This window comes from Poeciliopsis prolifica, unplaced genomic scaffold (assembly GCF_027474105.1).
Source record: "Poeciliopsis prolifica strain line A6 unplaced genomic scaffold, Auburn_PproV2 SCAFFOLD019, whole genome shotgun sequence".
NCBI lineage: Eukaryota > Metazoa > Chordata > Actinopteri > Cyprinodontiformes > Poeciliidae > Poeciliopsis > Poeciliopsis prolifica.
This window is the reverse complement of record NW_026562394.1, coordinates 1,711,080-1,737,011: the sequence shown is the minus strand read 5'-3', so window position 1 is coordinate 1,737,011 and position 25,932 is coordinate 1,711,080. Positions and strand designations below refer to the sequence as shown.

Here is a 25,932-nt window from a genome sequence, read left to right as displayed (position 1 = left end):
TTTATATTAATTTACTTTATTGCAAACCACATTCAGCAAGTTTGCCAAAGGCGCAGCACAATATTAAAATAGATGTGTTCCAAAGTTTAGTAGCCAAAACAGAAAAAGTCAGATCCACTCTAAAATTCCATTGACTCTAATTTTTTGGGTGACAACTAAAAGGAGCTGGTCAGCTGATAAGGGTCTGTGGAGAAAGATACATTTGGAATTGACAAGTTCATGTCAATAATTCAGACCATCACTGGAAGTTACTTATTTTAGTAATTCATAAAAAAAAAAAAACAAACAAAAAAAAAAACAAATGAAACTCCTCATTGCATCCAGTTCACAAATGGTGATACTTCAAGTATTTATGTCATCTAAATTTGATAATTATGGTTCAAAATGAATGAAAAGCCAACATGGAGCCACAAATGAGATCATTCTGGATCTCAATTTTGCTTTAAGATCCATAATATATTTTTGAATTTGAATTTAATATAGATAAAATTGAGTTTCCATGTAGAAACGTCATGTTATTGGGACATCATAGCCTACACAAAATATGGAGCAGTGTTGTTTTGACAGTTGCTCAGCAGATAGTCATTAATGTTCACAAGGAGAACATGTCACAAAATATCATCAATAAAGCAACTTGTTTTACCAAAGCAAAACAAACTAGATTGGTGTAAAAGGCAACACAAAGAGAGGACTGAGAAGGAAAGCTCATTTAAGAGTGTGGGAGACATTCACAAAGTTTGATCTGTGGCTACATTTAGCACATTTTTCTTCTGTTAAGTTCTGGTTTATGGGCTCTGATTTAAAATTTTGCAACTTCAGCACCACGGAGAGCAGGGAAGCCGGAAGCTCAGAGGGCATTCTCCAGAGACATGAAAATTGAAGTAACAGTGATAAACTTTTATACAGATTATCAAGGTAAATAACTTTATTTAAGAAAACTAACTTGTTGCTAGTGACCCCCAAATCAGCAAAGGCCTCTCGGATTTAGCTATAAATAATTTTAAATGATTTAAGTTTGACCTTGAAATTTGTTTTAATTTAGAAATGATGTCATTACAGATCTACTAGTGTTACATGTCCTTCATTTGATCTACATCCACAACAATAATTTATGGTGCACAATCCATCCTTCCTGCTGATTGAAACTGCCACAAAGTAAAACTTTTGTGCGTACTGAACTGTTTGAAAATAAAAATCTCAATCAAAAACAGCCAATTTATAGCAGCTTCAGCACATCAAAAGTTCAGTTTTTTATGAATTTCTTTCAAAATTTCAAATGCTTCTCCTCAACACCTTTGCATTCAGTTACTTTTTTTCAAGAGCATTTTTCTTTGCCTTCATTTATTTGCTACATTTATCTAAACTATCTAACAAAGTATCCCCTTCAGGTTGGCTGGAAAAGCTGCAGAAGATTTGCACATGCCAGTTAAATACTGGGAAAATGTAATCTAATTACCTGTGTTGAACTCTTTGGATTTCAGTGCATACATCATGTTTGGAGGAAAAACAGACCTGCATAACACCACCAAAACACTATGCCAAAGGTGAAGTTTGCAGGTGGGAACATTATGGCGTGGGCTGGCCCACCACATATGGTGCTGGTGGACTTCATATAATTGAAGGGAGGATGATTGGAGAAATGAACAAGGGCATTTTTGATGAAAATACAACGATGAAACAAGATGTGGGATTTCTGAGCAATAGTCCCAAACATGCAGCCAGTAAAACTCTTACTTGGTTTGAGAGAAAGCAAAACTGTAAAAAGGACCAAGTCAAACACTATATCTATTTGAAAATGTATGTAAACTGAAGATCATAATGAATAATTTGTGCTGACGAATGTGTCAAAATTACAGCAAAGAAATCCATATAAGTAGTTTCTCCACACAAGACAATTTGACGTTTTTATTACCAGAAAAGGTTTTTACATAAACTATCTAATTAAAGTTACGTGTCTTTTTTGTCTATACCTTCACTTGTTGAATAATTTATTTTGATTACTTTCTATGTTTGATTTCTTTATTAGTGTATGACCAAATGGTCCCAAAAGAATGTGAAATATGGGAAAAACACCTCAATAATTTATTTTATACTTAAGTAAAAAACAAACAAAATTTATTTGAAGGAAAACTATAAAGTATAAAAAAAGATGCAACACTGTATATACATCAGTGAGTATATCTGAATATGTTGCTTTTTTTTTTACATGTTTGTTAAAACAATCACCATGTCATGACAGTATGATATGACAGAGATAATCTGTGGAAAACAAAAATTATGCTCCTTTGACTTCAGAAACAACCAATCAGAGCCAAGAGAATGGTCTAGGGCTGTCAATTACTCTTGTGTAAGTGCTGCTCACACTCTCCCCATTGCTTTCTGCTTGCCTACAGCTAGTTCCCCAAAACAGACTCTGCCACAAATAGCCAGGCTAGCTTGCTTGGCCTCCAGTGATGGTGGATAAGTAGTTTTCCTAGAACTGTAAGTTGTTTCTCTGTTATTTGCATATTGAGCTAAGATCCTCCTACTGGCTCGGATTGGTTGTTTTTGACCGAGAGCAGCACATTTCTGGTGATGGCAATAACAGGAAGCGGAGGAGTTTGATCTTTTCACAAATCATCTGTCTCATGTTTTCATAAACATGTAATAAACATATTGTTGTAAAAGTTACATATTGCAGCTACTTCTGAAGCAACTTTTAATTAAATTTTGTGTATAGTTCCAGCCATTCATTCTGTTGATACCTTTCCTTTCTTTTGAATCAGAGACACATCTAAACTGAACTGAAGACCCCTGCTCTGAGACTCTGAGATCTTTTTTTGATTAAAATGCAAGACTGACTTTCAACTGAAAAATAGACTTCGAATCACTTAGCAACACTGCAGTCCTACTTCCCCATAGTCCAGATTAGAAGCTTCTTACTTTAATTCTGGAACATCTGAACTCCATGTCCTGGACTGACTGTCCATGCCATGTAATTCCAGTAAGAATGATTTTTACTTCGCAGTTCTTTCATTGTTACAGTGTTATCTATTGCTCGTCTTTTTCTATCACGTTTACCTTCCACTAAGTTTTCCCCTAAGTGCACCATCTGTAAGCCAACTTCTGAAAGCTTATTCACTAATATACCTTTGTGACTCATCCTCCATCTGGACTGTATGCTTGACAACAGTGAAGTCTCCATGAATGTTTCAACCCTAACTTAAGATGGCTTACATTTCTGAGAAATTTAAGTTTTTCTTAGTTGTAGCTCTTAATCATAATATCATCAGAAATAAACATTTAGAATATAACACCTTAAGTGTGCATCTAACTTTTCGACTTCTCCAAATTTATAGAGAAGCTGCGCCCACCATGTGTGGATGCTCTTTTTTTGAATGACCATTATGGCCGGTAGATGTCGCTCTTTGTGAATACTGACTCCAACGTCCTGTATCCGCAGTGTATCTAGCATACAAACTAAACCTTTATCTTCCTTACCTGAGTTAGTTTGTCAATAACATTTGTCAAAACAAACCTCAGACAAAGGATTCTATTTGAATTTGGTTGGAGGCTTAAAGCTCTGTGCAAAAGTGCAAACCTAAAACTGAACTAAAAACACACAAAAATAAAGAGGAGAGGTTTTAATAGAATATTTATTATTTCTAAAACTGTCAGTGTTTTTTTTTTTTTTTTTTTTTTTAGTTGTGGACTTTTGTAGTGCATTTGAATTAGATGTGTAGATTAAATGTGGGTTCCTCAACCTCAGTTTTTTTCCGAGGCAGAGCGGCGAATGTGACCTGAATGCAGGGCTTGACTTAATGGGATGAGACGCAAAACTCATTCAGAACAGACTCCCGAAGACTCCGAAACGCTTTCGCAGTGTTAGTCATCGCCAGAGTTCCAGGACTTACATATGCGGCTTCATTTTTCACCCCCCCTATCCCTGTTGTTAATCTTTATAATTTCTTTTTTTTTTTTTAGAGGGGGCAAAATGCCTTGGCTACAGTAGGATGCGCTTGTAAGGAGGGGGAGCCATGGATTTAGGATTTGCATTTGTTTTATTAGAGCAAGAGATCCTCGCAGAAGAAACACCATGGAGTGACTGACATGCAGAATTAATAGGGGGGGAGACAGACCCTTTTGGTCCATCGGTGTCTTGTATTCTGCGTTTTTTGTTTTTGTTTTTTGTTTTTTGGAGCCCCTTGGCGATCGGTCTTATTTTCTCTCCGTCAGCGGCTGGTAGGGGAGGCGGAGAGAGAGCCGCGGTGGAAGGCGGCGTATTAACGCTGTAGCTGGCGTGCAGAAATAATTCCTTTTATTTATTTTTTTATTGTTCTTATTTTTTATCATTGTTCTATTTTGTTTTCGTGGAATGAAACGGGTCCTTTTGTTTTGCGATCAGGCTCCCCCAACTTGTGCTTCACTGCAGCATTTTGCGTCTCTTCCCTCCGTTGCAGATGATACGGAGAACCATAACAGCGGTACCTTCCCACTGCAATTTTTGGGGGCAAATATAAAGAGTGGCGTCGTCTTATGGCAGAATAACGAAGAAGGGAGGGGGTCTACAATTCCTTCCTTAAAAAAAAAGAAGAAACATTTACAATGCCTTATCATTAGCAGGAAGCAGTGACTGGATTTAAAAGCCAGCGTCATCCCTGCTGCAAAAGCTGCTGTTTACCCGCTGAAAAGCATTTGGGGAAAAAGCAGCGGATCCCGATGGCATGGACACTTATGCAAGGTCCGCCGCGCTGCCGTGCTACTGCTGGAGCCTACTCGCTTTCTCCTCCTTCAACCCAGGTCCACCGCCATCGCCCCGCAGCCCAGAGTGCCCTGCCGCAACGCGACCAGCCCCCACCGAGCCAAAGCAGGCGGCATGAGGCTTGATCCGGTGCATCTATCCATGCTGCTCATCGGGGTCTCATTCGCCTGCTACTCCCCGAGTCTGAATTCCCTGCAGGACCAAGCTTACAGGTCCGCCGTGGTGATCGAGGGCAAGGTGCAGTCCACGCCTGCGGGGAACGCGTCCGTGGAGCCGTACCGTGTGAGTGTCAAAGTGCTGGAGGTCTGGCCCCTGAACAGCGGCGGTCTGGAGCGGGAGCAGCTCGTCACCGTGGGGGAGTTCGGATCCGAGGCTCCGTGCGCCAAAGTGAAAAAGAACCACAAGTACATCTTTTTCATGGACCCCACGGACGAGCCCTTGGTTTTCAAGGCATCGTTCGCGCCCGTTGACACGAGTGGGAAGAACCTGAGGAAGGATGTGGGGAGGATCTTGTGTGAGAACTGCGGTAAGTTCATGTTGCCTTTCTGAGGTCCAGAACCCGGAAGAATGGGGGAGTGTGTTAACAGGTATACCCGGCTGCCGGTGCAGGTTGGCTGCTTGGCCTCGGAAGGGCTTGGAGTCACTGGCCACTCGATAGGTGCCAAAGGGGCGTCTATGCAGCAATTTTCCACAATTCTCGCAGGCTTCCATAGCCCACATGATCAATCAAACTCTCTTTCTCTCTCTCATTCTGTAAACGGAATTAGTCTCGGCATGCGCCTCGCACTGTTGCTTTGGAGGAATTACAGTTGTAACACTTGTTCAGCGTTGTATTAAAATGATGCTTTAAACTGTTGACCCAGTTCTATTGCAGCTCCAACATAAATAGGACTCGTAGTTCGATGTCTCTGATTTATTAGACATAAAGACGAAAACCTCTACCGGATGCAGTTTCAGCACCAGGGACAGCGCCGTGTTGCCGGTTGCCTGTCACGTGTAGAAAATCACGCTGTCCTCAGCAAATTGGTTCCTAGGCTATTTTTAGTTTCACACCCAGCTTTAATGCTTTAATACCTAAAGCGTTTGGAAGTCTAAGTCCTTCTCACCCATATGCATCTTTACACATACAAGTGTAGAGGAGTGAGCTGTACTTATCAGCAGGAAGAAATGAGTGCTGCAGATTTACTACAACTATTTTCTTATTTAATAGTCTCAAATAAATTTAGAGGGACTCTCATAAGTTTAGACTTTCTTGTTAAAACTTTTGAGAAAATTTGTCAAAATGTGTGATTTCAAACAACACCAGGATCAATTATTTGCTAATTATTGCCCCATTCAATGGGATTATTTTATAATTTCAGCAAAAAAACAATTCATTCATCTTTAAAAGATAGAATAGTAGATGAGAAGCTGCAATAACCCCAGTACACAATAAGTGTGCACAGAAATACTCTAAAACGTTGTCAAACCAGTTTTTAATCTAATTTCAAAGTTGAATCTTCTGCAGCTTCCTGTTGCCATTAATTGGAGGGAATTTGCTCAAGCTACAGGAATTTTTTTATTTGTTAACGCATGCTTTTGGTAAGAAAAAAATTACAAAAAGCTCTGTTATTCTCAAAATTATTCTTACTCCAGGCAGATTTAGTTTTCAGTTAATCTTTAAATTTTGGAGGTGCATTTTGTCTGACAATGATTGATGTTTTTGGAGTGGTCCAGCCAGAGTACTGGCTCCGGTTTGAGATGATAAATCTCTTGATTGGGAAAAATAATCTAAAACACACCAGAGAAAGTAATATGAAATATTATCGAGCTTAACTGTGGTATACTGTATTAAAGTGAAGTGCGCCATTATCAGTAACTGAAGGAAAAATGGTGCTTCGGTGACCGAAACATAACATCTTCAAGATGAGGAAGAATATAAAACAGAAACTAGTTAGAGAGGTTGCCAAGAAGCATAAAGTAACATTGAAGGATCAGCAAAAATTTCTAGCAAGTACTGCTTGTGCTCTGTATGTGACAACAATCTCTTGTATGCTCCATTTGTCTGGAGTAAGAAGTAAGTTTGCAAGGCAGAAGTCTTTTATTTTCCCAAAGTATCTGGATCTGATTAAATGAATGAATGAAACCAAACTGGGACTCTATGGCCATAGTTTCAAAGGGTAATGAAAGAGTAATATGCATCAGCAAAAAGAGCACCATACACATAGTGAAACATGTTTGGGGGGAACATTTCTTCAAATTGTAGTGTATATTTTTGTTTAGATGGATAAAGGTTTGAGCAGCATCTCCAGAGCTTTATTGATAAGTGCCTTAAAGTGGCAACCGTTTCTAAACTGAACTGAACTGAAATTGAATGAGAAAGTGGAAGAAAAAGAGAGATATTATACAGCATCATTGTGAACATGTTTTGTAAAATATAGGTGTCAATAGAAGAAAAGTAGATTGTTTTTTCATGAACAAATTCTCAACTCCCCTGCCACTGCATGCAAAGTGTAACTGAAACTGGAACATGAAAGGCCAACGCCACATGTACAGAGGTCTTGCTGATCTCTCAGAATGTGGGCTCCATTCAGACAGACAAAAGGAACATAAGCACTTTCTTTGTTTGATTAATCTGTAGTTTAGCTGCTTTTGGAAGAAACAGATGTTGGATTCACAGTGCCAAACATTAGAAAGACCCTCCAGGTAGTTATCAGCAGAAACAACTGTGATGGCATAGGGGGTGTTTCATTGCCCAAGGCATGATTGATTGGGTTAAAAGGTTTAATTGCTGCAGAATTATGGAGATAAATCATCTACAATCAAGGAGATGTCTTTTCCAGGGCAGCCTGTTGTTATTTTGAAAGCAAAGCTTCATCGGTGCTGAGAGTGTTTGCTGTACTTGACTCTGCAGTACACACCTTTCTCTGCATGGAACACCACAAAGAGACGAAGAATGCTACAGTTGTGATCGGCCGAGCAGCTGGAGCTTTGACTTCATGTTTAATAGAAACTGCTTATGAAACCTACACCAGATATTCTCAGCTTTCAAACTTAAAAAAATAAAATAAAAAAATAAAATAAAAACAGCAATGGAAAAATATTACACCCACCTTCTAGCTTTATTTTAATGCACTTTAAAAAAATAACAAACATACTTATTTGTCTAGTACAGAAACGTTCATAAATAATTACAGATTCTACTTTATGTTGAAATAAAAAAAAAAATCCATCATTTTGCGAATCCCTTCCCCCCACCAATTGTTCCAACAAAAATGGGAACAAGTGTCTTTGGAATCAAAGTTGAATTCAGTAATTTTTCCACTCTCATGCTTTTGACTTTTATGTTTTGAAGAGTAGCAACAAGAAGTTGTTGTCTCCATCATTCATTTAAATAACCCAGGGAATATAAAGTCATGGGTTACTAACCTAAAGTTCCTTGACATTAATGCATTTGGAAAAGTAAAAATTAAATAGCTTTAGTTCTATTTATTTTACAGGAATTTGTAGGCTTGAAAGTAAGTTTGCTGATAAAAATAAATACAATTTTATCCCCTCATAATAAAATGTTCTTAAATCAAAGATTGGGTTCTTCTAAAGAAAACAGCAGCAATGACAAGTACGGCATTATACTTCTGCAGCTCGATAATATTTAATATTACTTTCTCTGGTGTGTTTTAGATTATTTTTCCCAATCAAGAGATTTATCATCTCAAACCGGAGCCTCTTAATAAATAAAGAGGCTTTTCTCATCTTTACCAGGGAAACTGATTTGGTTTGTTTTCTTTTGACTCGTCAGCAAGTTTTCCTGTTCTGTTAACTCTGCTCATAAACACATTTTAGTATTTCCCTTTGATGTCTAACTCATTTAATGCAGCTTTTAATTTTTGTTGAGCTAGAAGTAGCCCACACTGAACCATGTCACATCACAGCTTCAATAAAGGACTGTCAGCAAGTTGTTAAACTGGTACAGCCACCTGTCCCAGCTCACTCTTCAGCATAAAACTCCTACAAGATAATGAATCTTGTACTCAGAGGTAGTACTCGCATCACAGACTCTTATGCTATACCTTCTTTTTATCAATTAAATTATTTCTAGTAAAATATAGTTAATCCCACATAAAAATCTGTTAGTATCAGTTTAGCTGGTAAATTTGTGTTTCATGACGCTCAATATCTCTGTATAGATCAAGAAACTCAGGCAACATATGTAAAATGCACTCTGCTGGGTAACTAAAATATGAGGTTTACTGCAGACATTATGAAATGAATGCATATAGGTTATGACTGAAAAGTCTTAAAGTTGCTTCCAGAAACCCAGATTTTGTTTGCATCAGACTCTCTTTTCTTCGTGTGTTCTTCATCAATAGATCTCCATGGTTTGAAGGTCTTTTGAAGTGTCTCTAGGAATTTGTGCAATTTTTCTATTCATACTTAATCAGTATTACCTGGCTACAGAAGGTACACAACCATGTGTCTGCGTGTGTATGTGTGTGAGAGAGACACAAAAAAAGAGAGTACAGACAGAATATGAGAGAAGGAGAAAGATAAAATATTATGACTACATATAGAAAACAGAAAAACAGGTATCACACTTTTTTTCCCAATCACATCTTCCTTTCCCAACTCAACAAAGTCTTACAAGAGTATTCATACTCTGCTGGCATTTTTACATTTTGTGACATTATGGTCAAATAAAATTGAAAGAAAACAAATTTAAATGCGTGATAGTTATATGGTGAAAAGAAAAAAGCTTTAATGTGCATGAATACATTTACAAGTCACTGTTTAATGCCACATCCACCGTGTGGTTGTTGCTGTTCTATCAAGGAAACATAAAAAAAATACACAAATATGTTATAAAGCGTCCCTCCAAATTTGTACATGTTTTCTTTTTCTGGATGAATAGAATAATTGTTTTTCTATAACAAAAAGATATTGTAATCTATAGGATATTTCATTGCGTCTGACTAACTTGGGTTTCTTCCGCATTTAATACACCTGGAATCCATTCAAATTTTGACGTGTTACAACCAGTAGTGGTTCTTGCATGAATGGGAGCCTCAGTAAATCTCTTTTGCAGTACCTCAATCAATACAAATGCAAGATATCTAAATTTAGAGGTGGGATAAAATGTATTGCATTCCTGCACGGAAAATAGTCCTAGTTGCAAGCAGAGGGCGCCAACTCCCTATTGACTGCACATGCATAAAAGCAATAAAAATTTGTTCATTGCTCAACTAGCAAGTAGGTTTGATCTGCTGCTTGTATGCTCCATTTCCAATGCCACCCTGGGCAACCGCCCATAGTCACATGTTCATAAATGGCAGTGGTTTCAGCCAGAAATGCAAGTATATGTTAGTGTAATATTCTTTGATATGAGAACAAGAAATAGAGCACAGCTGTCAAGTAAAAACAATGCTCCATTTGAATATATATATATATTTTTTGCTTCTAAAAATTAAAAAAGTTTGACATCCATATTTCACCCTTTGAGTCAGAACTAGAATCACATTTTGATGCAATTACAAGGTATGTTTGGGTACGTCTGAACCAGCTTTGTAAATAGCTTAGATTGGATGGAGAGTCTCTGTAGGCATTAATTTTTACGTTTTGCAGCAGATTCCTAATTGGCTTTAAGTCTAGGTTTTAATTGCACAATCATGGCGCCATCTGTCAATTGTGCGGGTTTGTCAGAAACAGACCAATCTGCACTCGCAATTTGTCCTAAGTCCACGCCCCTTATCTGGAGGAACATTGCCAGGGTTTATCTTGGCTAACGGCTGCAGTCATTAGTGATTTCCTGTTATTTCAAAGAAAATAACAGGAAAGTGTTGTCAGTGAGGAACATGCAATCCCACCAGCCGTTACTCAGAGCGTGTAGAGGGTGGAATACAATTTATGACATTTCCAAAACCCAAACAGAGTGTGGAATGATGCAAGAAATGGATCAAAGCCTGCAGCCAACCTCATGTCCACTTGAATGAAACTGTAAGGAAGGGCAACTAACACTTTGTCTGCAATAATGTAACTGGTAGATCAATAAGTGAAGGTAGTTATGCTTGATTTTATGTGTGCAAACTCCAATGGTAGCTCTATAACAGCGTGAAAACGTGCTGCAGTAACTGCTGTGCTTACATGTAAGCACCACAGTTTATTTTTAAGCATTCACCTGAAGGCAGATTATCACAAGCAGGTATTATTTAAATTATTAATCACCCGTTTTCGATGTGCAAAATGTGTCCGCCACAGTTTTCACAGTCACATCCAGTGAGACTTTGTGCCACTCAATCTTCCTCTGGCTATGAGAGACTTGAGATTTTATGTTGATTTCTCCATTGTTCACCGTAAATAACCTTACAGACCTGATGTAGGACTAGTTGGAGAATTTTACCTCAATAGAGGCAAAAACGACAGGCAAGAAAAGACTACTCTTAAAATGTTTCAGGTAACCACTGAATTCCCCTCCACTGTTTGCTTATTTGAGGTTTGTTCTACTTCCTCTTGGGGGCGGAGCCAGCATCATGTATGTCTGCATGTTGGTTTAGGGTCATTTTTCTGCTGGGAGGTTAACCTCTTTCTCAGTCTAATGCCTTCAATTTCTTCTACTTTCTGTTGTCATATTTCAGAAATAAAAATACTTAGGAGATTTCGGTTGAAATTTGGCAAAGGGAGAAAAAGTTTAAGGGGTGTAACTATTATTACCCCTTTTCTTACTGTGTGGCTGTTTTTAGTCTAGTTGCATCTTTGCATCACGGAATATATTGACAACTGTGTTCAGAAGAAGGTGTGTTAATTTGTGGAGTGATGGATTGACATATTGCTACTACCCAAGCATTGTGATTGTTTTTAATTGAACAGGCCTCTATTTAGCTTGCTTATTTTGAGATATAGTGATGTTTTTCTTTTTTAAAAGAAGCAGCCTCGTTTCCTCACAAATCTGTCACAATGAAGTGTGTGCAGGTCGCAGCTGTTGCATTGAGGTGGCAGACAGACTGAATTTCACCCCGAGCTATGCATCTGTCTGTGACCTGAAAGAGTTGCTTCAGTGAGCTGGATGTTGTGCATGTGTGACAGCTGCCTGATGGCTTCAGGGTGCTGCGTCTGCACCACAGTTTGTCTGGTGGCTAATTTAACTTATATGAATCCATAAATTTACCTTTGAAGAGTTTTAATTAAACAACCTGACATCAGTGGCGCGCTCTTATGGTATTAGAGTACCAAAAATGCTCTTTTAAAAACAATTTTCTTGTCGCTTTATGTAGACCTTCTGCTCCAATTGTCTTTCTTGTGCTGACAGGAGAGTTTGATGTATATTTATAGGGTGTGTGGAAAAAAAACGGTCTTGGCCATTTCAGTAATTGGTCACTCATTTTCTTGTCCATTAGGCACTTTCTTGCCATCATTCAGGTTTTTACTCCACAGACTAAAGACAGAATTTAACAAGTTATATTATGACATCAGGGGCAAATTAGAATCCAAAAAAAGTTCTTGCCGTTACTCACCATTTTTACTGGTAGAGTTAGAGTTTATGGAACCCCTTTTTGCGTTACACATTTGAGAGAAAAATGTATTTCATAAGCCTTCATTGATGTTTTTAACTACATCCTAAAACAGGGATGTCCAAAATGTGGTCCACGGGCCATTTGTGGCTCCTGAAACGTTTTTGCCTGACCCATTACTGTAGTCTAAGAAGGGTACAAATATGTACAGATTCAATTTTCTTAGGATGACATATCAAACAAAATATTTGAAACAAGAAGTTGACGATTCAGTTCAACGCAAAGGATTTATTATGCATTTACAATTTTTTTTGCTCTGATTTTAATTTCATAGTACATTTGAAAAATATTTAGCAACTTTTAGTCAAACCAAGGCCTAAACTTGCTATTTATTAATCTTGACTGATAATAGTCATCAAACCAGTGCTTAGGCCTGACCGCATTAGGCATATTTATTAGAAAGATTTAACAAATTCCAGTTTTCTTGTCAACCAATCATAAGTTTGGTCATGTGGTAAAAGATCAATTGTGGCAGAAGGAGACTTTCTCATCTGATACCAACAATCAGATGAGGTATTTCTAAATGGTCAGTGTCTTGTATACCAATGTACAGCAGTATGATCAAAATAATATCATACTGCTATTTTCCATTTTATCAGGTACTTCCTGACATCACTGAAAACAGAACTGGTTGGTAGATATTTTCATATATGGGAAAATAAAAATAGTCATTATCTGTCAACTAAATATAACAAAATATGAGATTTAAAAAAAAGAAGTAATGTTCTAATGACCTGAAAGACTTGAGCTTTTTACTTCTGAAAAATTGTTAGAAGTTTTAGAAGAACATATTTTCTTATTAGTACTAATACAGTTTAATGTAGACATTATAAAGGCTATGTCTGCCATGTGTGAGGTCTAAATTACTTGTCTGGCGTTTCACCCTGGCAATCTTCTGGCGAATATTTCCAGAGTGTGAAAACGTCACTGATGAGATCAGTAGCTCCTGTGGGCTAACTCGCCACATAATAATCCCTTCAAAGCTGATCTTAAAAAGGAAATAGAGCCGATGAAAAGACTTAACATTTTATTTGTCTTCCCAAATATGAAGGAAGGAATGAAATGTGAAAATAATTACTTGCTGTTATTTGTGTATTCCTCCTTTAAAAAGATCCAGATTTCTCACTGAGCTAAAGGAATTTCAGGAACAGGCAAAACAAAGCTGTGTTTTTATAGCCTACTGTAAGCATACAAAACTAACATGAGGCAGTCGTCACTCTTATCACTAGAAAAAATATTTTTAGCGCGTAGATGTGCTAAGGTAAACTCAAATGTTGCTGGTTCAGTTCTGAATTCTGGGTCTAAGCTCTCCATTTGACAGATATTTTGCACAGATGGAATGACTGTTTCCTTGTCCTTTAATCACACTTGCAGCAAAACAAAGCTTTGGATGATTACATATCAATGCTGCAATAAGAATTACCTCTAGGCTGTTGGAGGACAATGAGCTTACTGTAAAATCTGCTGGATAAATACTGGGAAGACAAGTCTGGAGTTCTGTTCTGGTTAAGACTTTGAACATGTTTCCTAACTGCTAACGACTTGAGAAAGACCGTAAAATGTGTTTGAATAGGAGCCAAGATAAGGTGTGTGTAAGTCACATGGAAACACAGTGACATGGAAACTATTGTCACTGGATATCAGCCATTTATAAACAAAAGTAAGTGAAATCTCCATGCGTCCAGTAAGAAAATGATTTTAGGTTTTAAAATACATTTCTGCACCACTTCAACATGGGTTTCAGTAGGTGTGGAGGAGACTTAAAGTAAGAAGAACCAAAGGTCACTATTTTAATTAAATGATAAGCAATAATCCCAAATAATGTAAGTGAGACTTTCCATTTCACTGAGCCCATTGAATTCTAACTCTGAGTGCTGCAGACAGCTGGCTGAAATCTCAGGGAGCAGCAGGTCTGGGTCAGTTGGCAGTGTCAATGTACCAATGTAATAATTTGAACTAATCTCACAACTATTTTTCTTTAATCTCTTTCTTAAAATTAATTTTCTGACATGAAAGTGGAACCATTGCCCACTATTTAATAAACTGTTTTGTACCAACATAAGCCAGTGCATATATACATAGAAGATGTAGAAAGTGAAATAATTTTATATTTTTATTTACAAAAAAAGAAGAAAAAAGTTTGCATTCTGCCCCATGATACAGTATTTTGTGTGATATAGTATTTTGTACATATGAAGATTGAATTATTTTTCCCATAATAACTTCAGCTTAGCCAGACTTGAGAGAGAGCGTTGGTTAATGACATTTTTCAACTCCTGGCATAGATTCTCAAGTGTGTCTAGGTCTGGACTTTGACTGGACCATTCTAACATAATGAATCTGCTTCAACCATTCCATTATAGCTGTGAATTAATTCTTAGGGTTCTTGTCTTGCTGTAATTTGAACCTCTTTCCAAGTCTCAGCAGCTCCCACTCAGCTAATGAGTCTAAGTCGGCTCCTTTGGTTCTTCATTGCTGGTTCATCTACTCAATATGCTTTGTGCTCAAACGTTGCTAAGTCTTATATCAATAAATATAAGAATGATTTATTTTTCTTACAGTTCAGAATTATGCACTAGTTCGTGTTGTTCCATTCCATGCAACAAAGTTCACTAGATTTTGTGTTGAAATGTCATAAGATTCAAGGAGTATGAATACTTTTTGCAAATATTCATACTCACCAGTCTGTCCTGTGACAGATTGATGGATGTATAGGCATAAAGTCACAGTCACAGCAATGATGATACATAACTTTTTCCACACGAAGCTTGAAGAAAAGTAACACAAAGTGACTCTCTAACCTCTTCTGCTGCATGCTGTTTCTGTGAAGTAACTTACACAATAATTGCTGTATTCTTACAAATATGTCTTATGTACTCTGACAGAAACAGAGAAAAGAAGCAGAAACAAAATGCTCACAATGCAAAAAAAAAAAAAAAAAACTTAGCCTCTCATGTTGACTTCACCACAATGAGGCAGTATATGATCAAGATAGGGAAGAAGGAGAAACTCCCGGAAAAAAAAGGGGAAAAAAAAGAAAAAGTTTGAAGGGATGACTCCGTTGGGAATGTCACAGCAGTTGTTAGGCCTGCGGCCCCTGGAGCTGGAACAGTGTCAAAAAACTCAAAAGCCCCACAGTTGAGTGCAGTCCGGAAGATATGTCCAGTGCAACAACTGTGAAAGTCAGTGCCATTTGGATTTCAGTGTGATCGCTGGAGTGAGCCAAGTTTTATAAGGTTACAGTAAAACCTGGGCAATTAATTCTGCAGGCAGCTTAGAATATGTGTTCCTTTGACTAAACTAAGTGTAATGGTGTCTCCTGGGAAAAGACAATCATGTTCAGCACTGGACTGCAGAAAAACAGATGGCCAGTAGTAACTCTATCCAGAGATTTGTGTAGATAAACACATCTATTGCTGCCTCTCTACTGAATATCCCCAAGATACATGAAATAAGTCATTTTTAACTAAGACTGTTCCTGAAAAACAGAGAAACTGGACTAATAGCACAAAAATATGAGAGCAGTGCCAAAAATAAGATCACAGTGGAAACGTTACTACAACACAAAATCTCAAATATGGAGAGGAAACTTGCTTTGTTGTTACTATTTATTGGATTCCTTATGATATCATTTAACATGTTTTATGTCTGCCAGCTCTACTATTGCTCTTGAAGACAGTTTAAGTTTATCCAGCCTTTTGAATCATTCAGTAATTTGCAGCTATCTTGGGCTGCAATACTCTTCCTTCTCAAGCAGCAGCCACTGAATGTAATTAATTATTGAAAATTTTTTCTTCTTCTGTGCAAAGCAGGAAAGGTTGTTGGAAAAACTGAATCCTTTAAGCACTCGACTTGTACCAACATTTTATCCCAAATTTGTTGCTAAAGGAAGCACAACAGAGCTGACAGTTGTCAGAAATGCTTTATGCTGCCTTGCAAAAGTATTCATTCCCTTTATATGATTTCACAGCCACAAACAGTGTACTTTGGATTCAATGAGGCAGACTGACATAAAGTAGAAAATAATTACTATTTATTTATAAATAAAAATCTGTAAAAGTGAGCATGTCTTTATTTTCAGCCTCCTTATGTCTGATTCAGCTTCATAAAAATCCAGTGCAGCCAATTGCCTTCACCAGTCACCTAATTAGTAAATGAAGTCTAACCTTGTATTAGTCTGTGTGAAGACAGCTGTTTTGTGATTTTGTACAGGTGTGACAGAAAACATTACTGGAAAAAAACAACATCCAGAAGCCCAGTAAACACAAAAGGCAGGTCAGGGATAACAATGAGGAGAAGTTTAAAGCAGAGTTAGTTTATAAAACATTATCAGAAAAAATACATTAAGATTATGACAACATGCGATCAAGTTTCAACAGAGTTAAGACTTTTTTTTATGGACTGTTATTTATATTTTGTATGACACCTTACATTTTTGTTGAAATTGATAAATCATATTTTGTTTTACATGAGAAAAGGCAGTTCGGGAAAAAATAGTAGGTCTATGATTAAATATTCTAAAATCAAGTAAAAAGTAAGAAATATGCAAAAATATATGTATCTTACCATGACAGGATACACATACTGTCCTAAAAGTTGAAAGAAAAAGTAGATTTATGTTCTAACGTTGAACTAATAACACTTACAGGAAAAATAGGTCATATTTTTATCAGGTCTATTAACACTTTTTATATGCATTTGGCAGTTTAGGTTCAATAAATAGCCATTAGATCATGTCTCTGTGATCTGAAGCCTGTTCAAGTTGCCTGACTCACTGCAATAAAAGAATACAAAAAAAAAAAGGTTGCCTTGGCATGAAAAACCTCCTTTCCAAACTTCTGGAACCTGTTATCATCCCAGACGGAGTCAGATCAGCATTTGATGGATACTGTTTATGAACTGTATAATTGTCTGCAACATAAGGCTGGTGATTGGGAGTGTCAAGATCACACAAATCAAAGTTGAGATCAACATCGTTTTGGCATGTTGCTGGAATAATCTAATGTCTTCTATGCCAAGATGGGATGGAGGAGATGACAAGCTCTTCCATGCTTGTTTTCAGACAAATCTGTCTGACTTTGAAAAAAACAAAAAACAAAAAAAGCTCCAGAGGATTTAAAAAAAAAAAGGTTTAAAAATGACAGGAAGGCTTCTTTATTATTATTTATTCACTGATTTAAAGAGGATTAGTATCAATCAGCCTGTAGTGCAGTCTCCTTTGGGCATTGTTTTATTAATGGCATCACGGACTAGGCTTTTTTTTTGTTTATTTAAGGTGAAAATCTTACCCGGAAACAAAATATAAAAGAAATTCCTATCCAGCTTTCTGGCAACGGATAACCTGATGATTATGATGTTCCAGGAAGTGAACAGCCGGTTTTAGCTGGAAGCCATAGGGAAAGGTTATCAACTGAAATAGAAAGTGTCAACAACAGATTTTAATACCTTGTCACTATTTGCTTTGCAAATGTCTAAAACGTGAATCAAGTAAACCAGAAACATATTCGACATGCTGTTATGTATCTGCGTTGGGTGTGGATTTTCCTTTATAAATGTGCATACTTCATTGACCTTAGCAGCAGCTTTGGGATGAGAGCTATCACAAGGCTCTTTATGAGAAAACCTAACAGGCAATAAAACATGAGCAGATCCGGGTGCCTCCTCGTTGCAACATCTCCTGACTGAGGTGTCAGTTAGATTCACAAGAAGTAACATGACACTGAAGGATAATTCAGGAGATAAACTTCTTCTGCATTTTCTCTCTTCTTGGGATTTATTGAATATCATCAGCGTCAGGCCACTGTTTAGCTCTTATCGAGCATTTATTTCTAGTCTTCTTGTGGTCTTATCTGTTGAGATGAATCTGCTTTGTGACATCACTGACTTAAAGGCTGAGACACCCAGGCTTTTGCTCCGTCAACAGGGTCATGTCATGTTAAATAGATCACCCTGAGCACTGAACTTAACTGCAGCATGCTACATGCATCTGAATACCAGTCAATGCATTCTTGAAATGCACTAAAGTTTTGTTTTCTGTCTGCGCAGCCTGGCAGAAATGGTCAAATTCAGTTCTGTTTCAAGCTATAATTCAAGTGACTTTCTGGATCTTCTTCATTGATGTGCAACTTGAATTTCTATAAAGTTGATCTGCAAAATTTCTGAATTTGTAAGCAAAGAGTGCCTTGCAAGAATAAACAAACTACCACTATAAAATAACTCTGCAATGTGCTGCTTGTATATTCTGCATCATCATTTGGTTGTCAGATGGCTTGTTTCACTAATGCACATTCTTTTGTTTCATGAGTGAAAAAAAGTGACTTTTCTTCTGATAGTTTTTGCACAGTCTTCATGAAATATCAAAGAAAAACTGTAATGTGGTTTGTTTCAAAAATACTCCCACTTGTTTTCAAGATTTTGGCATTCAGACACCAACTTTAGTAAGTTATCCTGAGAATTTATTTAATAGAAAAAAAGAGTAAACATGAAGGTTTTGTTTATTTGAAAAAAAAATTTAATTTACCACAAGATCAGTGAAAAGTGCCTTTAGAGTAATTGTGGATTACATTAAGTTTTAATGTATCTCATTGGGATTTTAGAGGATAAAATAACACAATGTAGTGAATAATGAAATAGTGAAGGCAAAGCATTCTTATTTTTTCATTACCAATAAAAAAAGAATAATACAAATGTCTTTCATTTTCCATGAAGATATTTGTATTGATCTTTCACAGGAAATTTATATGACACACATAAAAGTTTGTGGTTCGGTGAGTGTGAATACTTTAGGTCTTTATGCACACAGACTTTGAGTTATTGTAGATCTACACAAATCTGACATTCAAATTACATTTTGTAAACATATAAGTTGTAGATATAAACTCTGCAGACTTTGAAATAGTAGAAGTGAAGTGGAACGTTTGCATATATATGGGATTATTTTTAGGTTGTCTGACTTTAGGAGGGTCGAACACAAATGTACCTTTTGAAATTTCATTATTTTCTTCCGAAACCATACTAAGTTTTCTTATGACTTCCTGTTGGTTTATCACATACAATCCTAGTAAAATGCACTTACCTTAGCAGTCAATTACAGTGTTTGCATTGCTCCTTAGTTGCAAGAGAAGAGCCTAGTTGGAGAGAAGTGTCTCCTTTTGTTTAGTGATTTTAAAATGTGATTATGCTCTTACATAATCTTTATGAAATATCAGGGAACACTGAAGTGAGTTCATCCTGGTGTTTGCCAGTTATAAATGTCCAAAGAAAGCTGACTGTGTCCATGACAGGAACTCCCCACAAAACGACGGGGAACAAAAGGACCATGGAAAGGGCAACTGTGTTTATGTGCACCGTGCCGAAGTGTTGAAAAGAGGGGCAGCTGGCACTCCTGCCGGGCGCCTCCCGGTGTGTTCAGGGAACGTGTCCGGCCATGTTTGCCCCACACACACTCAGTGCATATCCTGAGAGAAGGTTTGTTTCCTCAGGTATGTTGTAGGTGTGGATTGATGTGTGTCTTAACATGAAAAGACTTTACACAGAATGGAATGGCTTGTTAGCAGTGTTTGGAAGTGGACCAGGAGAAAAACCACGTTTCCCTCTGCGGGGGTCTCCTGCTTGGAGAATTGAGGCTTATTTCAACAGAGCTCGTGACAACACGCCATCGAGGCAGAGCGGAGATGAGTTGCCTAATTCTGTGGTCTTATTAAATGAAAGAGAGAGGAGGAGCTGATAGAATATTATGACACTGCTGACTAACAGAGAAATAAAATGTCAACAACTGAACACAGACATTCCTCAGTATTTACTACACGCCTTGGACATTTTGATATATCTAGATTCAGCACAAAGCCTTCCATACAAAGCACCTTGAAAGAGTATTTACAATCCCTGAAATTGCATTTGTCATAAAAAATATCATATTATAGCAATTGACTTTGATTTATTTTTTTGGCATTTTATGTGATAAGCTAACACAAAGTGGGAATTGATCATGACAAGTCATGGTGGTGGCAGCATCATGCTCTGGGAATGTTTTTCTTTATCAGGGAAAGTAAATATGGTCAAGAGTTGGTTGGAAGATGAATGGAGCTCAATAATAAGCAGTCCAAGAAAAAAACCTGAGACAGAGGTTCAAATATAATTGTGTCTATTTCTATTGTCTTTTTTAAATTTTTATTTCATGTGTGTGCTTTATTTTTGTTTTAAATGATTTATATGTCTTGATTTTTATTCCATCAGTTGTCTCGTTTTTGTACAGCACTTTGGGAAAACTTCTGTACTTTATGAATAAATTGAATTTGGATTTGCGTGTAATGTGTTAAAAGATGAGGCTTGTTTTCAATACAGGACCTGTGGTGACTGTTCAAAGACATTTTTCATCTGATCTGAATGGAGAAATCAGAAACTGCTATTTAGGTACTTTGAAAAGAAATGTCCTCAATTTTTTTTTCTCTTGATGTTCAAAGCTGGTGTTGACAAACATAAAATTAGCTCTAAATGCAGCGAAGTGTGGTCCTACAATATGCTGACTCAGGGGGAGGCTGGAAAAAATATGCATGCAACCAAAAGATCTTTATTTGTGTCAAAACATTTCAAAACCACAAATTATTTCCCTTCCACCTTATAATCATACACTACTTTGTGTTGTTGTATCAAAGGAAAGCTGAAAAAAATACACTGAGGTTTGTGGTGGTAGTAACATAATAAAATATGTTCAAGGCCCATAAATACATTTTCAAGGCCCTGTGTTGAACATAGTTTCAGCAACCACACTGATTGGAGCTGTTGTGTTATTTTTATGCTTGTGATACTGAATATTTTGGTGTCAAAAACAGGGCAAGTATCGTTGATTCCAATTCTGATACCAATGATTTTTTTCTTGCATAATTTGGCAACTTGACTTCAGTTAGTAAATTCTGATAATGATAAAATACTTCAATTCCCCGTTTGCCCTTTTCTACTATGCACAATTGTTTCTCTGTTGTAATGAACACATAGCCTTATCATATTGAGCTATATTAATATTTGCAAGCTTTACAAAGGCCTGGAATCCTCCTCTCAAATTTGAAAATGTAAGCAAGTGATATTTGGCATTTTTATTCTTGATATGTGACTGGTATGAACTATGGAAGAGAAACTGCAAACACAAATATCATTCTCCTCATGCTGATATCAATGCAATACCAAACCTTACTTTGGTATTGAGAGTACAGATCTTTAGTAAATACATCCAGCCTAGTTTCCACCACTGTAAGGTTATTCATATTCATTTTGACACTTTTCCGTGTGATAATAACTTTAGGAGGAAAGGAAGTAGATGGTAAACCTTCCAGAAGGATGTATTCATATGAAAAGGGAAATAACTCATTTGAATAGTTAAATAATAAGTAAAACAAAGTTAAAATTATATTTGGTTGCAAATTCATCCCTTTGATTAGCATAAACCTGCCAAGATAGGGGGAACAAATGTATGTTTCTTGCAAATGTTTCTGCATGTTTAATGCATTGCGGAAGTGTGTGTTTTAGCAGCTTCCCTGTCCTTTTTACCAGTGCTCACTCCTGACCTTCCACTGGTGCTGCTGCTTTGCTCATTCTTGTGTTGCTCTAATCTGGATCGGACAGGACTGGGTGCAGAAGTGTATTTATCTTCCTGCACAAATAGGACCTCTTTCCGTCTGGTCCTTGCTCGGTTTGTTGTTGAAAGATAGCGAGCAGCATAGAGCAGGCTTCAGTGTGCGTGTGTGTGCATGGGGTGAACTCAGATGTGTCCCAGCTGGCCCACAGACCAGCACGCTAACCATCACCTCACTGCAGCAATGTAGACAAAAGGGGGATATATCTCCCCTGTGATATCGATACTCCTCGACTGTGGGGTTGTTTTACTCAGAATGAAAAAAGCAACATTCCTCAAAGAAGTCTGGTAAAAAGTCTGTTAGATCACAGTTGCAGAAAGTCCCTGCAGAGTCTCCTCCGTTAGCCCTTTTCTGCTTTTCCTCCATCCCATCTGCTCGGAAGTTTATGGACTGTCTAAGCATGTTCCATTGTATTCCCTTGCTGTCTCCCTGATATTAGGCTCACAAACCTAGTTTCCAATGGCTACAAGCCAAGTAACCAACACGGACAAGCCAGCAATGCAAAAACGCAAAAATGTACCTTTAAAAAATGATACAGCTCATCTTCCTGTCACTGCTTACTACGAGTGCAGGGATACATCCAGATCACAAAAATATTGCCGAAAAATTTGTGAGAACAATTTTTAGGCAATATTTTGGAGAAAACCAACAATCTACAATTTTTGTTTTCACAAATACAGTATATGTTTAACGAGTGAAAATTTGCATTTTAAACAATTTCTACTCAATGTAGAACATCTTGACATTCCTTCCCATTTTAGTCCTTAATAGGAAGGTTCAAAACTAATGTTAACTTTAGTGATGTTCTCATAATTTATGGAAACCACTTGTATCTTATTTAGGATGCTGATAGTCATTCTTATCATTTTTTATAGAGGATATGTCAACTTATCCATCTCAAGAAACGATAAAACAGTAATCTTAAATGACAATGTGTCTTATAAAGAATGTATAAATGCAGAATAGTTCAGATTTGCCAAGTTCATATACTGCAATTTATCATGATTTCCAACAAATGAAACAAATGAAAACACTACATTTAAGATTAAGCTATTACATCAGACCAATGAAAAAAGTACTTTTGATACAATAATGTGGTCTTCCTAGAAAGGAATGTTCAATATCAGCTTAAAGGTTATCATTGTCAAAAAGTACTTTTAATCTGACAAACGAGCCTCGTTGGAATGCAAATTGTAATTTATTAAATTTGTTATAAATGACTTATGCTGTTCTCACTTATCAGACTCAGGACCAGAATTTGCTTTCATTGGCCAGAACTGTGTGCACAAACAAGAAATGTATCTTTGGTTTCACACGCTCAGAGCAAAAGAAAAAAAATAAAAATATTTGCAGGCATAAAATAAAAGGAAGGATATGTGTACATGTATGTGTATGTTCACACACGATGGGGATTCTTTTCTAAATAAAGGTTATGATAACACAAAATATGCTCATTTTGTTTCACATTGGAGTAATTGAACACTCTTCCTCCAAGACGTGTTGAGGTTGTGTTCATCAGAGAGAACCTGACAGAATCAGTCGAGACTCTAGTTCAACCACTCCAAAACCTTAGTATTATTGAAGAAGAAAGACATAGTTAAAACAAAATATTACTTTAAACTTTAATCTGGTTGGGACAACAATATTTTAGCTCTGTACATTGTAACATTAATGAAAGAACCACTTCAGACTCCAGTGTGATAAGAAAATATATGCAAGGCTTTGGCATATATTTTCTACACTTGATCAATTCATCCTAATATGCATGTTTTGTAGTACATTCTTTTTTCATGCAGGGCTTCTAAAGGTAAATAACAATAATGATAGATTTTTTAAGCTAAAGATGTGATTCTGTGCCTCTGTCCATAAGCTGCTCAGCAATGGCAGCGGTTTACCTCCTTTAGCTATTACAGCTTGAGTAAGCTTTGACCTCCTTCTTATGCTTGTTATTCACTGCCACGCTGGGATTTACCCCGCTTGTCTGGGTTTTTTTTTTTTTTTTTTTTTTTTTTTTTGGTCCACCCGAGCGGTCATGTTGTCGCTTTGAGATGACCCAACTGCCACTCTGGCTCTGTGGCTGTCGGCCAGAACACTGTGTGAGGCCCTCCTGGCACTCTTGACCACTTATCAGGCTCAGTCAATTTGAGCCCGCCTTCATCTGGACGTATGCTGGCCGAGGCAGGATCTAAGCTTACACATGAGTAGTGGCCTGTTTTCCAGGAAAGGCCGACGTTGGCGAAAAACAAACAAAGAGATAAGGAATACTTTTGATAAGCAGTGAGAGGGGCAAGCAGAAATGCAAATGATGTAGCCAAGATGCTGGTTCGACTCTGTGTGAAACTCCTCACAGTGTCCTCATCCTGACATGTTTGTGTTGCTCCAAAAGCACATTCTGGAGATAAAGGACAAGTGCAGAGTGCTGTAGGAATTTGATTTGATGCAAAGAATGTGAAGCAGAGAGCGGATGCTTGTATGTTTTTGAAGAGGGGGGTCTGCTGATAAAAGGACAACCTTCCTGTGTTTTTCTTTGAGTAAACTCACAATTCTGTGTTTTTATGAAGACCTAATTGACAGAATCAACGAAGACAATCCGAATCCTGTTTAAATCTTTAATGTCACCAATACAACCAAAACAGGGTTAGACATCTCTATGTGAAAAGTTTCACATCATAATTTATGATGAACCACCTTTTTTTGGAGTTAATTTTCACTTTTCGCAATCAGACTCAATTATCATCAAACTGGCAGAACCAAGAAAACACCTCGATAGAACCTGTTATGCAACACGAAGTTGTCAACATATGTCAAAAAGCAACACGTCACTCTGGCGTAAACGGGGTAAATAACTCCTAATGCTGAATGTTTGAGGGTCAAGCTTAGGTTGAGTCTTCTAAAAACAAATCTACGCATCACCAACAAGCAGTGAAGTTATTGAGTAGGTGTGAAAATGTGAGCGTAATGGAAATAAAATTGCAATTCTGGGGAAACACTGTGATTCACATGTGTTGTCCTAAATGACGATTTTGTACATGACTTATGGCATCACACAGCTGAATGGTTTATGTTCACAGTTAGTGGAAAAAAGTCCATTTTAAAGACATCAGAAACTCATGAGCTTCCTCGACAGTATTTACTTGTGGATGCACCTGCATGTTTGCATGCGTATGAACGTGTTTGAGGGGGTCATGTTTGGATCTGAGTGTGACAGTGTATACTTAGTCAGCCGGAGGATACTTAGATTGAGTGCGTACAGTCCTCTCTTTGGCGAGAGCGCACATATGTGTTTGTGCGAAGACCCGGTCTTATGTGGGTGTGTGTTTGATAAACTGTGAGAGCATGTGGGAGACTGTTTGTCTATTCATCTGGGTGAGAGCGGGAGAGAAAGAACAGAATGAGGAGGTGGAGGAGATCTGCTTTCCAGCGTCTATCTTCAAGTCAATCTGCTCACAGTAACACAAACCTCTTTATCTTTGCCTTAAACTGAAGGGAGGGAGACAGGCAGAGAGACAGGCTGAGGGACAGACTCAAAATAAATGTTTTTAGGAGGAAAAATACAGAGAGAAGGAGATTCAATCAAAAAGCCTTAAGATGATCAAGCAGATAATCATATAAGAGGAGCATGTTTTTAGCATTCGTCATTAAAGATGTTTGTTCCATTATAGTGAGTCATAATTGTTCTATTTAGAGGCCTCTTCTGGTTAGGTAGATAAAATACATGTCAATACCTATGTTTTTTTCAATGCTGGTTATTCCCAGTTTTACAATTGATTGCAATAGTTTAAAAAAAAAAAAGATAACCGACTGGCTTTACTGCTGTGGTGTCTTGCAGAAGTATTTACATCTCTAAATGTTTACATCTCTAAATTGTGTCACATTCCAACCACAACATTTAATGCATTTTATTGAAATTTTATGTTAGAGACCAATACTAAGTTGCACATAATTGCAAAGTGTTAAACCATAAACCATGGTTTAATTTTTTTTGGAAGTAAAATTGTGTTGTAGCTTCCAGCAGACTTTC

The 25,932-nt window shown here is 37.2% G+C and overlaps 1 protein-coding gene across 2 annotated transcripts in view; it reads left to right on the top strand.

The window, feature by feature from the left end:
- Nucleotides 1-3,991: 3,991 nt before the first annotated feature.
- nrg2a (neuregulin 2a) overlaps nucleotides 3,992-25,932 on the top strand; it is an 84,208-nt gene continuing 62,267 nt past the window's right edge. For both annotated transcript variants that reach the window (XM_055043591.1, XM_055043590.1), the window contains exon 1: nucleotides 3,992-5,267. In XM_055043591.1, coding sequence (XP_054899566.1) covers nucleotides 4,856-5,267 — 412 coding nt within the window. In that variant the 5' untranslated portion in view covers nucleotides 3,992-4,855. The remainder of the gene's footprint in view (nucleotides 5,268-25,932) is intronic.